The sequence below is a fragment of the Mustela nivalis genome (genome assembly GCF_964662115.1).
Source record: "Mustela nivalis genome assembly, chromosome: 13".
NCBI classification, from domain to species: domain Eukaryota; kingdom Metazoa; phylum Chordata; class Mammalia; order Carnivora; family Mustelidae; genus Mustela; species Mustela nivalis.
The window spans coordinates 7,367,925-7,385,642 of record NC_139032.1 but is presented as its reverse complement, the minus strand read 5'-3'; the positions used below and the strand labels follow the sequence as shown (position 1 = coordinate 7,385,642).

The window sequence follows — 17,718 nt, the reverse complement described above, 5'->3', positions numbered from 1 at the left end:
CAAGTGCACATGGAATATTCTCTAGAAAAGATCACACACTAAACCACAAAACAAATTCAGAATTCAACAAATTAAAGAACACTTAAGTCATACCATACCATCTTTTCTGACAACAATGCTATGAAACTAGAAAGCAAGCAGAAGAAAAAAATCTGGAAAGAACATAAATAACATGCTACTACACAATGAATGGGTGAACCAAGAAATCAAAGAGGAAATACAAAATGACAGAGAGACAAATGAAAAATAAAAACACAGCCATCCAAAATCTTTGGGATTCAACAAAACTATTCTAAGAGAAAAGTTTATAGCAATAGAGACCTACCTCAAAAAACGAGAAAAATCTCAGTCAAATAATTTAACCTTACACCTAAAGGAGCAAGAAAAAGAACAACAAAACCCAAAACCAGTAAAAGGAAGGAAATGATAAAATTAGAGCAGAAATAAATGAAATATAAACTTAGAGGAAAGAAAAAAAAAAACAGCAGAAGAGATCAATGAAACCAGGAGCTAATTCTTTCAAAAGATAAACGAAGTTGAAAAACCTTTAATCAAATGTATCAAAAAGAGAGAGAGAACTCAAATAAACAAAATCGGAAAGACAAGAAATAACAAACACCACCACAAAAATACAAAGGATTTTATGAGAATATCGTGAAAAATTATATGCCAACAAATTGGAAAACCTAGAAGAAGTGGATAAATTCCAAAAAATACATATCTCCCCAAAACTGAATCTGGAAGAAATAGAAAATTTGAACAGACCAACTACCAGCAATGAAATTAAAGCAGTAATCAAAAAACTCCCAACAGAAAGTTCAGGACCAGAAAGCTTCACAGGTAAATTCCACCAAACATTTAAAGAAGAGTAAATAAGTATTTTCTCAAACTATTCCAAAAAATAAAAGAGGAGGGAAAGCTTCCAATTCATTTGATGAGGCCAGCATTATGTTGTACCAAAATGAGATAAAGATACCATTAAAAAAGCCCACTATTTCTGATGAACACAGATGCAAAAATCCTCAAAAAAATATTAACAAACTGGATCCAACAATACATTTTAAAAAAATCATCCACCACAATCAAGTGGTATTTATTCCTGGGATGCAAGGGTGGTTTAATATTTGCAAATCAATCAACATGATGTATCACATTAGTAAGAGAAAGGATAAAAACCAAATGATCCTTTCAGTTGATGGAGAGAAAACATTTGACAAAGTACAACATCTATTCATGATAAAAACTGTCAACAAAGTAGACTTAGAGGGAACATACCTCAACATAATAAAGGTCATATATGAAAAACCCACAGGTAAAATTATTCTTAATGAGGAAAAAACTAAGAGCTTATCCCCAAAGGCAGGAACAAGACCAAGATGTCCACTCTCACTGCTTTTTTTTTTAACTTAGTACTAGAAGTCCTAGCCACAGCAATCAGACAAAAAAAAAAAAAAAAAAAAAAAAGGAATGAAAGGAATCCAAATTGGGAAATAAAGCCTTCCTTATTTGCAGATGACATGATACTATACACAGATAATCCTAAAGACACCTCCAAAACTTATTAGAACCAATACATGAATTCAGTATGGTCGCAGGATACAAAGTCAACATAATACATTTTGTATTATATTACATTTCTGTACACTAATAATAATGTAGCAAAAAAAGAAATTAAGAGAAAGATCCCATTTACAACTGCACCAAAAATAATAAAATACCTAGGAATAAATTTAACCAAGGAGCTGAAAAACCTATACTCTTAAAACTTTAAACACTGATGAAAGAAACTGAAAATGACACCAACAAATGGAAAGATATTCCATGCTCATGGATAGGAATAACAAATATTGTTTATAATGTCCATATTATCCAAAGCAATCTATAGATTTAATACAATCCCTATCAAAATACTAACAACATTTTTCACAGACCTAGAACAAATAATCCTAAAATTTGTGTGGAAACACGGAAGACCCCAAATAGCCAAAGCAACCTTAAAAATGACACACTGGACCAGATGGACCTCATAGATATATACAGAACATTCCACCCTAAAAACACAGAATAGTCATTCTTCTCAAGTGCACATGGAACCGTCTCAAGAATAGACCACATAATGGGTCACAAATCAGCACTCAACTGATATCAAAAGACTTGAGATTATCCTCTGCATATTCTCAGATCACAATGCTTTGAAATTGGAGCTCAATCACAAGGAAAAGTTCCAAAGGAACTCAAACATCTGAAAGCTAAAGACCACCTTGCTTCAGAATGCTTGGATCAACCAGGAGATCAAGGAAGAACTGAAACAATTCATGGAAACCAATGAGAATGAAGACACTTCGGTCCAAAACCTATGGGATACAGCAAAGGCAGTCCTAAGGGGTAAATACATAACCATCCAAGACTTCCTCAAAAAAATTGAAAAATCCAGAATATACCAGCTGTCTCTACATCTTAAAGAACTGGAGAATCAACAACAAATAAAACCAACTCCACACATAAGAAGGGAAATAATCAAGATTAGAGCTGAGATCGATGAGGTAGAAACCAGAGATACAGTAGAACGTACCAATGAAACTAGAAGCTGGTTTTTTGAAAGAATCAATAAGATCGATAAACCACTGGCCACACTAATCCAAAAGAAAAGAGAGAAAGCCCAAATTTATAAAATTATGAATGAAAAGGGAGAGATCACAACTAACACCAAGGAAGTAAATACAATCATCAGAAGATATTATCAGCAGTTATATGCCAATAAGCTAAGCAACCTAGATGAAATGGATGCATTCCTGGAAAACTATAAACTCCCAAAATTAAAAATGAAAAGCAAAACTGGAAGCATCACAATTCTAGACTTCAAGTTATATTATAAAGTTGTAGTGATCAAAACAGTATGGTACGGACACAAAAAACAGACACACAGGTAGATACAAGAACAGAACAGAAAAACCAGAAATGTCCACAACTATATGGTCAATTAATCTTCAACAAAGCAAGGAAGAATAGCCAATGGGTAAAGGACAGTCTCTTCAGCAAGTGGTGTTGGGAAAACTGGACAGCAACATGCAGAAGGTTGAAACTGGACCACTTTCTTACACCATATGCAAAAATATATTCGAAAGGGATTAAAGACCTAAATGTGATATCTGAAGTCATAAACCTGAAAGAAGAGAGCACAGGCAGTACTTTCTCTGACATTAGCTGCAGCAACCTTTTTCTAGATAGGTCTTCTTTGACCAGAGAAACAAAAGCTAAAACAAACTATCTGGACTGCATCAAAATAAAAGGCTTCCGCACAGCAAAGGAAACAATGTAGTGAAAAGACAACCTACTGAATGGGCAAATGATATGTCTGATAACAGTTTAGTACGCAAACTTTACAAAGAACTTCTACAACTCAACACAGAAGAACTTAAGTAATCCAATTAAAAGGTGGACAAAGGGAGCCTAGATGGCTCAGTCAGTTAAACTTCTGACTCTTAGTTTCGGCTCAGGTCAGGATCTCATGCGTCATGAGACAGAACTCCACGCTGGGCTCTGCACTCAAGCAGAAAGTCTGCTTGAAGATTTTCTCCCTCTGGCCCTCCCAACCCCCATCCCCACCCCACCCCCACCCCACCATTTGCATGCTTGCCCCCTCCCTCTCAAACATAAATAACCTTTAAGTGAATAAATAATTAAACAAATAAAGACACAAACAGACATTACTATACATGCAAATGGCCAACAGACACCTGAAAAGATTCTCAACATCTATCATCATCAGGGAAATGCAAATCAAAACCACAAAGAGGTATCGTCTCACATCTGTCAGAAGGGCTAAAATCAAAACATAAGAAACAGCAAGTGTTGGCAAAGATGTGGAGAAAAACGAACGCTCTTGCAATGCTGGTGGGAATGCAACTGGAGCAGCCACTGTGGAACACAGTAGGGACGTTCCTGGGATAAAAATATATGTTTATAAAAAATAAAAAATTAAAATAAATTAAAAAAAAATTACAAATAGAATTATCAGATCTACCAGGTGATCCACTAATTTCTCTACTGAATATTTACCAAAAAAATATGAAAATGCTAATTTCAAAAGATACATGCACCCCTATGTTTATTGCAGCATTATTTATAATAGCCAGATTATGGCAGCAGCCCAAGTGTCCATCGATATATGAATGCATAAAGAAAACATGAGCTACATACACACACACACACACACACACACACACACACACACACACTGGAATATTACTCAGCCATCAAGAAGAATGAAATCTTGCCATTTGCAACAACATGGATGGATCTAGAGGGTATAATGCTAAGTGAAATAAGTCAGTAAGTAAGGAAAAACAAATACCATACGATTTCACTCATTTGTGAAATTTATCAGAACACATGAACAAAGGAAGAAAGACACAAACCAAAAAACAGACTCTTAACTACTGAAAGCAGAGTTTTACCAGAATGGAGGCCGGTGGGGTGAAACAGGTAAAGGGGACTAAGAGCACACCTACAGTGAGCACTGAATAATGCGGAGAACTGTTGCATCACTATATTGTACTAATGCAACACTGTATATTAATCACACTGGAAATTTTTAATAATAATATATTATATACCACCAGAAAACACTTGTGAGTGTTCAAAATTTTATTTACTATACAGTCAAAACCATAAAATTTTCAGGGTTAAATTTGTCACAGTTGTGTATGGCCTCATTGCTGAAAACTACAAAATGTTCCCCTTCTGGGGGAAAATTAAAGCCCTAAATAAATGGAGAGAAATACCATATCCCTGGTCTGAAAGTAATGGCATGCTGATAATCATTTAACAATGAACTCCCACCCCAAAAAACAATAGGGGGCTTTGCTAATTTCTTCCACCCTGGCCAATGTCAATGTATCAAATTTCTGAAAATTTAATACCCGTCTCTTGTGACTTAGTATGAGCTATTTTCAGCTTGCCAATGACCAAAAACTTAATGTTGTGAAAATGACAATCCTCCCCGAACTGATCAATCTCAGTCTTAATTGGAGCAAGTATTGTATATCAACTGACAGCTTAATTATAAAATGTATATGGGAATGTAAAGGAGCAAGAATATCCAGAACAACCTTGACAAAAAAACAAAGTTAGAGGACTTGAACCACCAGACTTCAAGAGTTACTTTGAAGGTAACCCTGACAATGGGATACTGGCCGAAGGGAAATAAGAAGTAAATGGAGCAGAACAGAGAGCTATAGAATAGACCAAGTCTGCATACAGTCATTTGACTTGCAAACGCCTTTTCAATACACAGTGTTAGAATAAATGGATATCCATATGGTCTAAAAGTAATCCTTGGCCTCATACCTCACACCATGTAAAAAGCAATTAAGAAAGATTAGAAAATAATAATAAACACACAAAAAATAATAAAATACAAAAATTAAACTTTAAAACTTCTAGAAGGCAATACAGTCAAAATCATTCACTATTTGAGGGTAGAAAAAGTTCTTGGGATACTGAAATCAATAAGGAAAAAAATGGCATCACCAAATTTGAAAACTTCTTTTCAACATAAGACATCAGTATGTAAATGGGTAAGCAAGTTCCAAGCTAGGAGATAATGTGCGTGAACTGTGTGTCTGACATGTGCCTGGTGTCCCACATACATGAAGAACAGTAACTCCATAGACAAATAACCACTTAGTAACAAGTAAATGATTTGAATTCATAAGCACATAAAAAAGTGCTTAATATCACTATGCATCAGGAAAATGTAAATTAAAACCACATGAGATTCAACCACATGTCTACCAAAATGGATAAAGTTTTATTTAATTAGTTAATTAATTAATTAATTAATTTTTACAAGATGGAAAACAAATTTAATAGACTGAAACACCAAATACCGGCAAAGATGTGGAACAACTCCCATCCATTATTGGCGGGAGGATACGGTCGGTCCAACCACTTTAGAAAACCTTCTGGCTGGGGGCTTTTGTGTGGCTCAGCGGGTTAAAGTCTCTGTCTTCGGCTCAGGTCATGATCCCAGGGTCCTGGGATCAAGCCCCACATCAGGCTCTCTGCTCAGCAGGGAGCCTGCTTCCTCCTCTCTCTGCCTGCCTCTCCACCTACTTGTGATCTCTGTCAAACATAAATTAAAAAAAAAAAAAAAAGGTTCTGGCTGTTTTTTAGAGAACTAAGCATTTATTCTATGACTCAGCAATTTTACCTCCTGATATTGATCTAAAAGCAATGAAAAAAATATATGTCTGCAAAATGACTGGTATGAGAATATTTATAGCAACCTTACTCACAATAGCCAAGACTTGGAGATAGTCTCCATACTCACCGAAACGAGAATGGATATACGAATTGTGACTATTACCTAGTAATAAAAGTGAACAAACTACTCACACTAGCAACAACATGGATGTCTCAAAATATGCTCAGTGACCGTACTAAAGAGAGTGTACACTGAATGATCCCATTTATAGGCAGTCCTCGTCAAATCTAATCTTGGTTAGAAGAAAATCAGAGCAGTGATTGCCCCTGCAAGGACAGGGGTAAAAAGGAGTGATGGGGAAACGCTATGAGGCAACTCTTAGGAATGATGGTGTTTTTGAGATTTGTGCATTGTGAGGTATGTAAATTTAACTTTCATAGAAAAAAATTAGAAACAAATTTTGAATTCTAGTTAATGACATGCAGCTGGAAGTACATGGTGTTAGAAGGTGTTGGTTACTATAATTTACTCCAAAATGCAGCAGAAACATAAGATGGACAAATGGACAGACATGTGTTGAGCAAATTCCTCGCTCTAGCTGATGCCCCTGTGAGTGGAATTTCAAAATAAGAAACCAGGTTAATTTCTTTATCCCAAGTAGTTACTGATGATGTACCAGCTTAGGGTACTTCGGCTAACCTGAGGAGAACACGTACCACTGCTAATACTTTACGTTGTCTGGATTAACACTGTAAGTACAAAGAATCAATTTATATCAAGTCAAAGGAAAGACCATCAAACATCTAACGCAGACCCAAGGCACTGCAAGCCTTAACTTCTTTATCAGAGCTGACCTCTTCCAGAGTGTCTTCTCTTCCTTTCTTAAAACACTTGATTTTACTTCAGTTTACCTCCCCGCTTGTTTGATATTCATCATCTAGAGTCTAAAAATGAACAACCAATGATTCAAAGGTAAAAAAAACAAGACGGAATCATTCTGAATGCCACTCAAATTGAAAAGTCACATTTCTGCGAAGAGCCTCGTCGTCAAGGAGAAGCAACAAGAGTGATGGAAGGCCGGGACCACCCTTGGTGGCCGTCCTCTCCTGCAGCTCTGGAGGAAAGAGGACCAAAGCGGGAGGGGGCACTTAAGAATAAAACCAGCCTCCCAGTCTAGGAAAAGGCTGGCTGATCCCCAGCCATGGGATCAAGTCAGAGCCAGCACTAGTGTCAAATCCTTCTCTCAGGCCATGACAGGTCACAACAGGAAACACGCTGCCAAACGCCAACCAGCCAGTAACAGCAAAGCTAGCCAGTCCGGAGACTTGTCCTCAGGAAAAGCAAGGAAGGGGTCAGGACAGGCCCCAAACTTACCAGCGGGAGACTCAAACTTCAGCAAAATGCTGTTGTATCCCAGTGTGATCAAGACGGATTCCTTCCCCACGCGGCAACATTCAGTGTCTCTGTTGAGTAAGCATTTGAAGACACACACGCCATCGGCTATAGAGGATGAAATAAAAGGGGGGGGGGTTAGGAAAATCCATTTTTGAGCATTGTAAAAAGGGTCAGCAATGCCATCCCTACATTTCTCTTCTTTTTTCAAGGCTCCCCACTTCTTTCGTAATAGAATCCCTTGTGAGACTTCAGGCAGTAGGAGGATCCGAGATAAAACAGGAATTAACTGTGGCCCCCTAGCAGTTCTTCGCATGTGGGTTAGGACAGAGTCAAAACTAACTCTTAGTGGCTCTTGTTTTTATGTCCAGGGCCCCACTCCCTTTAAACCTCCTATTCCCCAGTGGGTTTTGTGTCTCTTGAAGGCATCCCGGGAGAGCCCAAGTAATGTCCCTCTGGTGATTCCTGAGCACTCAGTATATGCCAGAGAGCTCACACGGTCTTCCTTGTAAGAGCTGTCGCCAGTGTTCCTGGGTAGAGGCAAGGCAGAGAGCTCAGGTCCAAATGTGCACAGCTAGTAAGGGCAGAACCAGGATTAAAGCCTAAGATTAAATTTGACTCTGAAGCCCATTGATGCTCTTACCACACTGGGCCAAGGCAAGTGCAATAAAGAGGGTGCTTGGGTTCTGCAAGCAGGGCCCGCGGTGAGTGGCTAGGCTCTCACCAGGTTCATGCATGGGTAATTGGGAAGTAACTCGATATTCTTCCTTTTACAAGTTAAGCAGGCCTTGAGCACTGGGGCGGCTGTAGAGTGGTGGCAAAAGTAATAAACTTGGGGTTTGGTTTTCATCTCTGATATTTACTAACCTAGGTACTTCAATCACTGAATCACACTTAGCCACATTATTTTACAATGTAAAATAAAAGTATTGATATTTATTTCCCAAGCTTTTTGTGATGACTGAATAATAAAGGTGAAAATAATTTTTAAAATCCTGATGATATGGTTGGGACTCTGGGATATATGGGGCTACGCTCGTTTCTCTCATTCTAGACCAGATCTTACTTTCCATCCTTTAGGCCTTCCATTCTCCCTTACAAAACCAAATGCAGGAAGTGTTTTAACTTTAAAACATTGTTATATATTGGGGCGCCTGGGTGGCTCAGTGGGTTAAAGCCTCTGCCTTCGGCTCAGTTCATGATCCTGGAGTTCTGGGATCGAGCCCCACATCAGGCTCTTTGCTCGGCAGGGAGCCTGTTTCCCTCTCTCTCTCTGCCTATCTCTCTGCCTACTTGTGATCTCTGTCTGTCAAATAAATAAGATCTTTAAAAAACAGTTATATATAAAATTCTTTTACACACGTATGTGGCCCATTCATATACACACATTCAAAACACACACACACACACACACACACACACACACACAGTAAAGATGACCAAATATTTTCAAATATTTTCATCCATTATTTCAAATGAATGAATACTTCCTGATGGAAGCTTTCACAAATATTTTTCATAGAACATCTTGGCTGGTTAAAGAGTGCAGATGTTTTGAAAACATTTTCTTGGCTTAAAGCATGATTACAGGTTTAATTATTACAGCCCAGTCCGTGTCTCAAAGGCATCAGTGTCTCCTTGCAGAGAGGCAGCTGTGAAGAGATGCAGAAGAAAGGAGCTTGGGCTCTTCTAAACAATATGTTTTCTTTAAATCACAGGAAATGGGTTCCCCCTCCCCCAACCAAGAAATCGGGATTTTCTGCACCGACCAATTGTTTTCTCATGGTGTTGGCGTAGGATGAAGGGCGGATGCTAATCTTCTACAGTACCTTGCGGTCTGTGAACTCTGTGCAGGCAGGAGTGATCTTATTTTCTTTTTTCAAATCATTATCTTTTCTTCTCTGAACCAAAACCCAGCACAATACCCCGTACTTAATAAATGTTTTTTGGATCAGTGAAAGCGCTTCTCCATATATTGACTGTATGCCATTCCCATAGAAAGCTTCAAAATTTATCTGGTTCGGTTCTCCTAAACCAGATATGGTCAGAATTTTTTTTTATTTTGCTGTTATTTGTTTGTTCTTTCTGTTGTGATTTGGTTAGGGTATAAAATGAGGTGCTGTTTTATCCTACTTTCAGACATAGTAAAATGCCTGCCCATATATCCTCCTTCCGACATCCTCTCCTATCTTCTGTTTAAATATGGGTGGAACAGGGCTTTTTAAGCATGCCATAAAAATCCAGTAAGTGCTGGTAACTACTTAATTTTTTAAAACCTACATTTGGCTATAAATAAATAAATAAATACTTTAAGCAAAATCAAAAAGCAGTAAGCTGGGAAAATATTTTCAGCACACCCAAAGAAGATTGAATTTCCCCAAGAAACAGTTTACTCTAAAAAATAAGAAGAAGCAAGCATTCTTATTGAAAAGTTAGTAGAGGAATCGGTAGGTAATTGACAACTAGAAAAATGCCAATAGCAAAAAGAATGTAAACAATGAATTATAATAATATTCAAAGAAATGTGTACTAAAATAATGAGGTCTAAATTTTTACCTCTCACTGTCAATATTTTAAAAAATATATACTAACAATATCAAATACTGGAAAGGGTATGAGACAACAGTGCATAGCAATTACTGGGAATATAAATTTGTAGGAGGTAATCTGCCCATGGGGTTCAAAAAGTAAAGTCTATGTAATCTTTGCTAGACATTCTGCTCATAATCATTTCCTCCAGGATATACTTTATCCAGTGTGAATGAGTGTATAGTTAAGGACGTTCATCTTAGAGTTGTTTACTATCGTGAGAAAATGCAAGGAAGAGGAGTCTACCACTGTGTACATAATTGGTTAAGTGAAACAAGAGACCCCCATGTTCAGGTTGCAAAACAGCATGTGTAATGTTATTGTAGCAATTTAATGTGTTTATCTTCAGAGAGAGCTGTTGAAAAAGAGACACACCAAGATGTCATCAGTGGTTTTCTCTGCACAGAGAGATTTGGGATCATTTTTATTTTTCCCTTTATAAGGTTCTGCCTTTTTTGAGCTTTCTATGAGACTATTTATTTTTAACAATCAGAAAATATAAGTAATCCAATAAAAGATATGCTACCATCACTAGTGTATTTTACCACAACTTCACTCGTGATGGGTATTACCATTTTTTTAATTCTCTTATGTATTAGATATTAACTGGTAGTTCACTAATTCAAAAATACTAATTTCGGAGTAAATGTAGCCAACTGATCTATGAATAAATGCACCTGACACAAGTGTTATCTCAATTCTCATTTTCAAGATCATTCATAGAAATGAAGATTTCGTCGTGTTCCCTGTTTGCGGATCTTCTACCTGGTGCTGATTTCCTTTCCTATCGTTAGACCATGTTAGTACATAAACAAACATTCTAGTTGACTTCCGTTAACTAACATGAGCAGTATTAAGTGCAGCTATCTTACAGTAACGTATTTCACCAACTGAGAAATGTGTCTTTCTAAATTTAAAGGATCTGTGTCAGAAAAATTAAGGAATACAATAAAGAGTTTTTGGGAACACATATAAATCCAAGACTGTGAAATACGATCACACTGATGACAAGTAAGGGTGACATGGAGATCTAAGATTCACGACATCTTTCTCCCAACCAAGCTATTATTACCATTTATGAGAAGTACATCTGCAGAACATTCTGACTCCTTACAAACATCTCCTTTCATCTTTTCAGTGGTACAGAAGGCTGGGTGTTTCTGCATACTTACTGTCATTCTGCTTTTGAACAATTGCTTTGCTTACTTTATCAAAGGGCAAGGCCTGATCTGCCAGTAGTAGCGAAGTCACAAGCACTGTTAGGCCCATGTGCACAAAATTGAGGCAGCTTTAGAAAAGCAAAGAGCCTTGCTGTTCTCTTCCTGGGAAAATGCCACTTGCTCTCCCAGAAGCTTCTCAAAAGAACATCATGATGGTGGTGGTCCAGATGCCTATTCTATCTTCTACTACTCTCATCTGAGAGGATTCCCAGAGACACACAAAGAAACCCATGTTCCATCCATTTTACAGGTAAACATGGAAAATGCCACAGAGTAAGATCAAGAGAATTGCTCTTGGCTCCATTAAACAATATTTCTCTTTTGCTCCACACTGGCACCCTCCTCTCTCAGTCCTTGCAAATGCAAAAGACCTCCCCCCATATGAAAGTTACAATGCTGGCTGACTGAGAACTTTACGTGTCAGCTATGGTCTAGAACAGAGGTTCTAAAATACACTCACACACACACACACACGCGTATATATATACATGTATATATACATATGTATATATATACATACATATGTGTGTGTGTGTGTGTGTGTGTTTATTTTCTTTTTCCTGGAAAGAAGAGTACTAATGGCATTTGTGACAGTTAATAATATGACATTGGTGCCAATTTTTTGCTAAGTGACCCTTTTAGTATTTTCCTGTCTAGAAATATGAAGTTAGGCTGCCTAAGGAATACATTTTCTAGAAATAGAGAGCTACCTGATTGTAGAGCAGCACCTCTATAGATGGAATAAAGTATATAGGTAAGTGTGCAGTTATTATTTCTAGCAACTTTAACCACAGGAAAGGAGTGTAAAGGAAAAAGGACAGGACTACAGAACCCCCAATATCTAATATTAAAATTGGCATCAGTGCTGATGGTATTAACCACATGGTTTCCTATGAGACATGACAAAAGAGCAATAAAGGATACATCACAGCTTCTCCCTCTCCTTTAGAGAATTTTGTGTTTGAAAGATTCAATCCTAGGCTCTTGCTCACTAAGTAAAAACTGAAAATGGATTGATTCAGGTTGAAGGGGGCCAAGTGTGAACATCAGAAAAGAAATGAAGAGAACGGGAAGGTACATGGGAAATGCAAGACAGGGCTTTGGAGGAGGTTTCAGAGTTGAGAATCGGGTAGCATCCATGGGTGAGACAGAGACAAAGAAATGGAAGCCTGGCCGTTAAGACATCAGCGTCAGAGTCCATAGTCTCCCATGGTTTATCTCCCCCTCCAATTTCTGACTCTGAAAAACAACTCTAAGGGTTTTGAAGGGGCGGGGGGTGGGTGGTTGGGGGAGCCTGGTGGTGGGTATTATGGAGGGCATGGATTGCATGGAGCACTGGGTGTGGTGCATAAACAATGAATTTTGTTACACTGAAATTAAATTTAAAAAAAAAAAAAGGATTTAAAAGGAAAAAAAAAAAAGACATCAGTGTCTGGAGCCCAAAACTATCATCACCCAGTGTGACTGCTGAAACGGTTGTCTGGTTGTTGGTCCGGTTTGGGTTGGGTTTTTGGGGTTTTGTAGGGTGGTTTGGCAAATGCTAACTCCTTCCTCTACATGTTGTATTCTAGTTTTACTAGATCTGCAGCCTGGCATTAGACAACCAGCACACAGTACCATGTCTTCCTTCAGCCACCATCCAGCTACGATCCCGTGCTCCCCGCCCATTCCAAGTACATGCCTCTCTAAGTGTGGTTGTCCACAGTCATTGTCTAGTAGAATCTTTAAAAAAAAAAAATGTATTATTTGTTTCAAGGGTACAAGTCTGTGATTCGTCGGTCTTACACAATTCACAGCACTCACCGTAGCACATACCCTCCTCGCTAGTAGAATCTCTAGGGCTCAGGGAAACAAGTTCTTCAGTAGATTGCCTAAGAAGGGTCATGGGAACAACATTCCCTGAACTCTCACACACCAATCGTTGTCTTTGTCTTTTACATTTTTGAAGGTCAGGTTTTTCTGGATGTAGAATCCCCGGTTCACATTTTCTTTCTCTGTGGATCTCTGGTATGTTTATCCATTTTCTTCTAGGGAATCACGTTACCATCAAAAAGACTGATGGTAATCTACTTTTCTGGCACTTGTGAGTAAAATGCTAAGGTTGCCCAGATGTCCAAAGGGTCATCTCTTTCTTTAAAGGTCAGTAATTTTTGCCAGAATGTGCCTTCTGCTAGCCATTCTACACCCATATTTTCAGGTATAAAGTTATTCTTTCAATAGGTATTTTCCATTTTTTCTATGTTGGCAAAATTTTCTCAATTATAATTTTTGTATTTGTTTTACATCTTTGCTCTCTTACCTTCTTCCCAGACTCTCGTGTGTGTATGTGTTGATCATCTGTGCTGAGCATTGATATTTATTACTTTCTTTTGACTCCCTTTTACTTCTTTTTACATTTAAATATTTTTCCATCTTTTCTCCCTTATTTGACATATTTCTTGTTGCTTCTAATTTAATCTTCACTTCTAAAATTATTTTACTTTTAATTATTTATTTTATTCCTAAGTATATTCTTGAATTCTATCATTTTGTTTATCAGTTTGCTAATTCTTCTTTATGTCATTCTTGCATGTCCTATGTAAATTTTCTTAATTTCTCTGATTTTTTTAAAAAATTTAACCTTTCAGACACATTTTAGAGCACTTACTTTCCTAGCATGCTTTCACTATTGGTGGGGATGTTATTTTGTCCCTTCCTGCCTTTTTTCTCTGTATGGCATTTGACTTCAATACTTTTCTGTTGTTTATTTCTATGTGAATATCATTGTTTTTTATAGATTTTATCTATTCATTTGACAGACAGAGATCACAAGTAGGCAGAGAGGCAGGCAGAGAGAGAGGAAGGGAAACAGGCTCCCCGCCGAGCAGAGGGCCCGATGTGGGGCTCGATCCCAGGACCCCGGGATCATGACCTGAGCTGAAGGCAGAGGCTTTAACCCACTGAGCCACCCAGGCGCACCTATGTGAATATCACTTTACTAAACTTTTATAAAGATGGTAATTGCACATACAGTTTTATAAGACACTATCAAATTGTTTTCCAGAGTGACTGTGCCGTTTCAAACCCCCATTAGCAATGGACGAATGATCCAGTTTCTCCACATCCTTGACAACATTTTTTGCTTACACATTTCTATCGTTGTATAGTGTTATCTCATTGTGGGTTTAATTTGCACTTCCCTGATAACTAATGATGCTGAGTATTTTTCACGTGCTTATTTACCATATGTATGTCTGCTTCTGTTCATGTGTTTTACCCACTATTTCCTTTAACTGTGGGGCTTCCAGAGTTCCTCTTTTGTTCTAGATATGGGTCCTTTGTTATATATATATGTGGTTTGCAAGTGTTTTCTCCCATCCTGTAGTTTGACTTTTCATCCTCTTAACGGGATCGTCTATAAAAAGTCTTGAATTTTGATGAGACCCAATTTATCAAGTATTTCCTTTTATGGATCATCTTTCTGGGTCAAGTCTAAGGACACATTCACTGACTGCCTTGACCTTGCTCATTCTATGGTTTCATTACATTTTTTTTTTTTTTTAAAGGGACTGAGAGAGAGAGAACACGTGTGAGCAGGGTGGAGCCCGACATGGGGCTCGACCTCAGGATTGAGTCTCTCCACTGTAATCTCTCTTGCAACTACAAATGAGTTCACATCATTCCAAGCTTCCAGATTACAATTAATGAGGCCCATGTGCAGTCACTGCAAAGCTCTGCTCAAACTTTCACAGGCCCCCCACCCCCACCCTTCTACCCCACACACTGAATATAAAAGCACAGCCACTCCCGAAACTATAAACCCCTCAAGCCCCTTTTCTGCTTCTCCCCAAACAACCCCTAACCCCTACACGTATGCTATATAGCCAAACTAACAACCAGCTGATCTCCAAAAAGGGTTCATTATCATGGAGGCAGTAAGGATGTACAGTTCAAGAGTGTGACTTCTGAAGGGATATGGTTCCCCTCCTGCTCCTGAAAATATCACCCAATTTATAAAGTCCATTTCATAGGCCACCACCTCCATGGTACCTTCCATGACTGACCCCAACTGGCATATGTATCTCCCTTACCTCACTGCCCCAAGAGCTCTTCATACCTCCCTTATGGCCCTCAGCTTCTTCTCTAATTTGCACCTGCATCTTACAAATTTTGTAAGATGTCACACCATTCGTGAGCAGGAATTGGAATCTCTCCATCTCTGATTCCCCTGAAGGACCTGGTACACAGCAAGGACCACAATTGCGAACATGACTGGAACCACCACTGGCATCACTCAAGTTCAGATTCATTCACTCCGTTCAAGCTCATGGACAATCTGCCATACCCATTGTTAAAAACAAAGTAAAAAGACAAACTTAGCTCATCTTTCTAATCTTTGTAGCCTCTGAATCAGCTTTAAAATATTTTTTTCACCATTTCCTCTTTGCTTCTGTATCCTTTTTTTCTACACATGACCACAGCAGAGAGAACAAATAAACACCGAAACTAACTCCATAATGAAATATTAAACACCTCTGTGACCAATATTTTCAAATCAGGAGGAAGTAAGTTCTCATTCTGTCTTTAATGAAATAGTATGCCACTTCCCTAACAGCTTCCCTAGGAGGCTACTGCTCCCTCAAATTTATTTACAACACTTGTCTGAGTGATCCTTCAGCTCCCTCTGCCATTTCTCAAGGTGGGAAAGTGACTGGGAGTCAGGGACCCCTAGATTCTAGGGAAATAGCAGCAGATCTTGTTCTTTTTTTAACCTCAACTCTTTCCCACCACATACAGGTTTCCTCCTTCCAGCCAGCACACCACTCGGCATATAGAATTGATCCATACGTATCAAATTAAAACAAGGAAGTCAATGCAGCCACAGAAGTAACTTTCTAAACAACATGAAAAAAAAAACAAAGAAGATGAAACATCAGAACATTACAGATACCAAAGTGTCAACTGAACTTTGTCAGAACCTGGCTTTTTAAAAAATTTTTTCTAGTTGTTTTTTTTCCAGCTCTGGCAAATGGTTGGGATCTTTTGGTTTATGAAATGTTTTTTTGGTTACAATATGAGATTAAGAAAAAAGCTGACTTCCTCCTTTCTCCATAAAAATGCAAAATCCTCCTACTCTTCCTAGAGAAGTTGCTTCTCTTAGAGTTAAATTTAATTTCACTGTGAATGTCTCTTTAGGGTAACTAAATACCATGGAGTCTACATTCTGTCTAGGCAGCATTTTCTCAGATCACTAGCTTTCTCCTTGTGGTTTCTAAAGACTATAAACTGTCTTCTCGTTGTCATTCAATTGGGGATAATTGCTCCAATGTGGATTTACCAGCTATGACAACAAAAAAGTGGGAGCTTCCCAAGAAAGGGTATAAAATAACAACTTCGCTGTCAAGAGCTGTTCTCGGGATTCATGTTTGTTTTCACCGTACGGCAGATGTTGTGGAACCAGATGTGTGCAAGCCTTGGTTCGGGGACTCGTTCAAACACGCGGCTAACATTTACGAGCATCTGCTAGAAGCCCGTCACTGTCGACTGGCACTACGGGAAGATGCAGAGAAAGATAAATAAACTGTAGCCCCAGCCTTGAGAGAGCTCACGGTGCAAGAAGAGGTCTGCTCAAAGGCTACAGAACCCCAGGAAAACAAGAAACAACTTTTGCCCGCGAGATTTTTTACAGGAGACATTATTCTGGACCTGAGCCTCAGAAGAAAGAGTGAGATTTGCCAAGGAGAAAGGGATAAAGGAGGGAGAGGCCATCCCAGTGAGCGGGGAAGAGCCGCGGTCAAGGCTGGTGAAGGAACACGCCGCGCCTAAACAGGCCGCCCGGGAAATGAGAAGTGGTCTTGCAGGGCTTGCAGGTGGACTAGTAAGTTAATACCTCAGTCTGCACTGGAACAGCAGGGACGGGGACCTTCTTGTGTTTGCAACTCCTGCAATTAACGTCGCCATTTTGGTTGACAACAGTTGCTCAGAGGAAACACAAGGACAAATGGGGCGGCTGGCCAGCCTTTGCAGGGTACCTGCATATCCTTTCTCTCATCTCTTCCTCCCTGCTGGTCCTACCACAGGGCTCCTTATGCCTGTCCTCTAAACAGCAATACTGAGACTGAGAGTTCCCGGGCTATTTACTTAAGCTCCCCTCGGTCTGGACTGCTACTCACGGTTCCACATCATGCAGCTTCCTGTGACAAGTAAAAAAAAAAAGAGGGGAAAGACAGATAAAGGCATTTCAAAATTTCTCAATACATGCGTTCTGAGATCCTGTTTTCAAAGCAATGAGGTGTAAATATTCCCGGCTTTAACTACTAAATCTTAGCT

At 38.7% G+C, this 17,718-nt stretch overlaps 1 protein-coding gene across 5 annotated transcripts in view; it reads right to left on the bottom strand.

Annotated features, from left to right (window-relative positions):
- The window catches only part of LOC309845912 (histone-arginine methyltransferase CARM1-like), a 262,210-nt gene that overhangs the window by 168,514 nt on the left and 75,978 nt on the right, over positions 1-17,718 (bottom strand). For all 5 annotated transcript variants that reach the window (XM_082694419.1, XM_082694420.1, XM_082694421.1 and 2 more), the window contains exon 2: positions 7,583-7,708. In XM_082694419.1, coding sequence (XP_082550545.1) covers positions 7,583-7,708 — 126 coding nt within the window. The remainder of the gene's footprint in view (positions 1-7,582; positions 7,709-17,718) is intronic.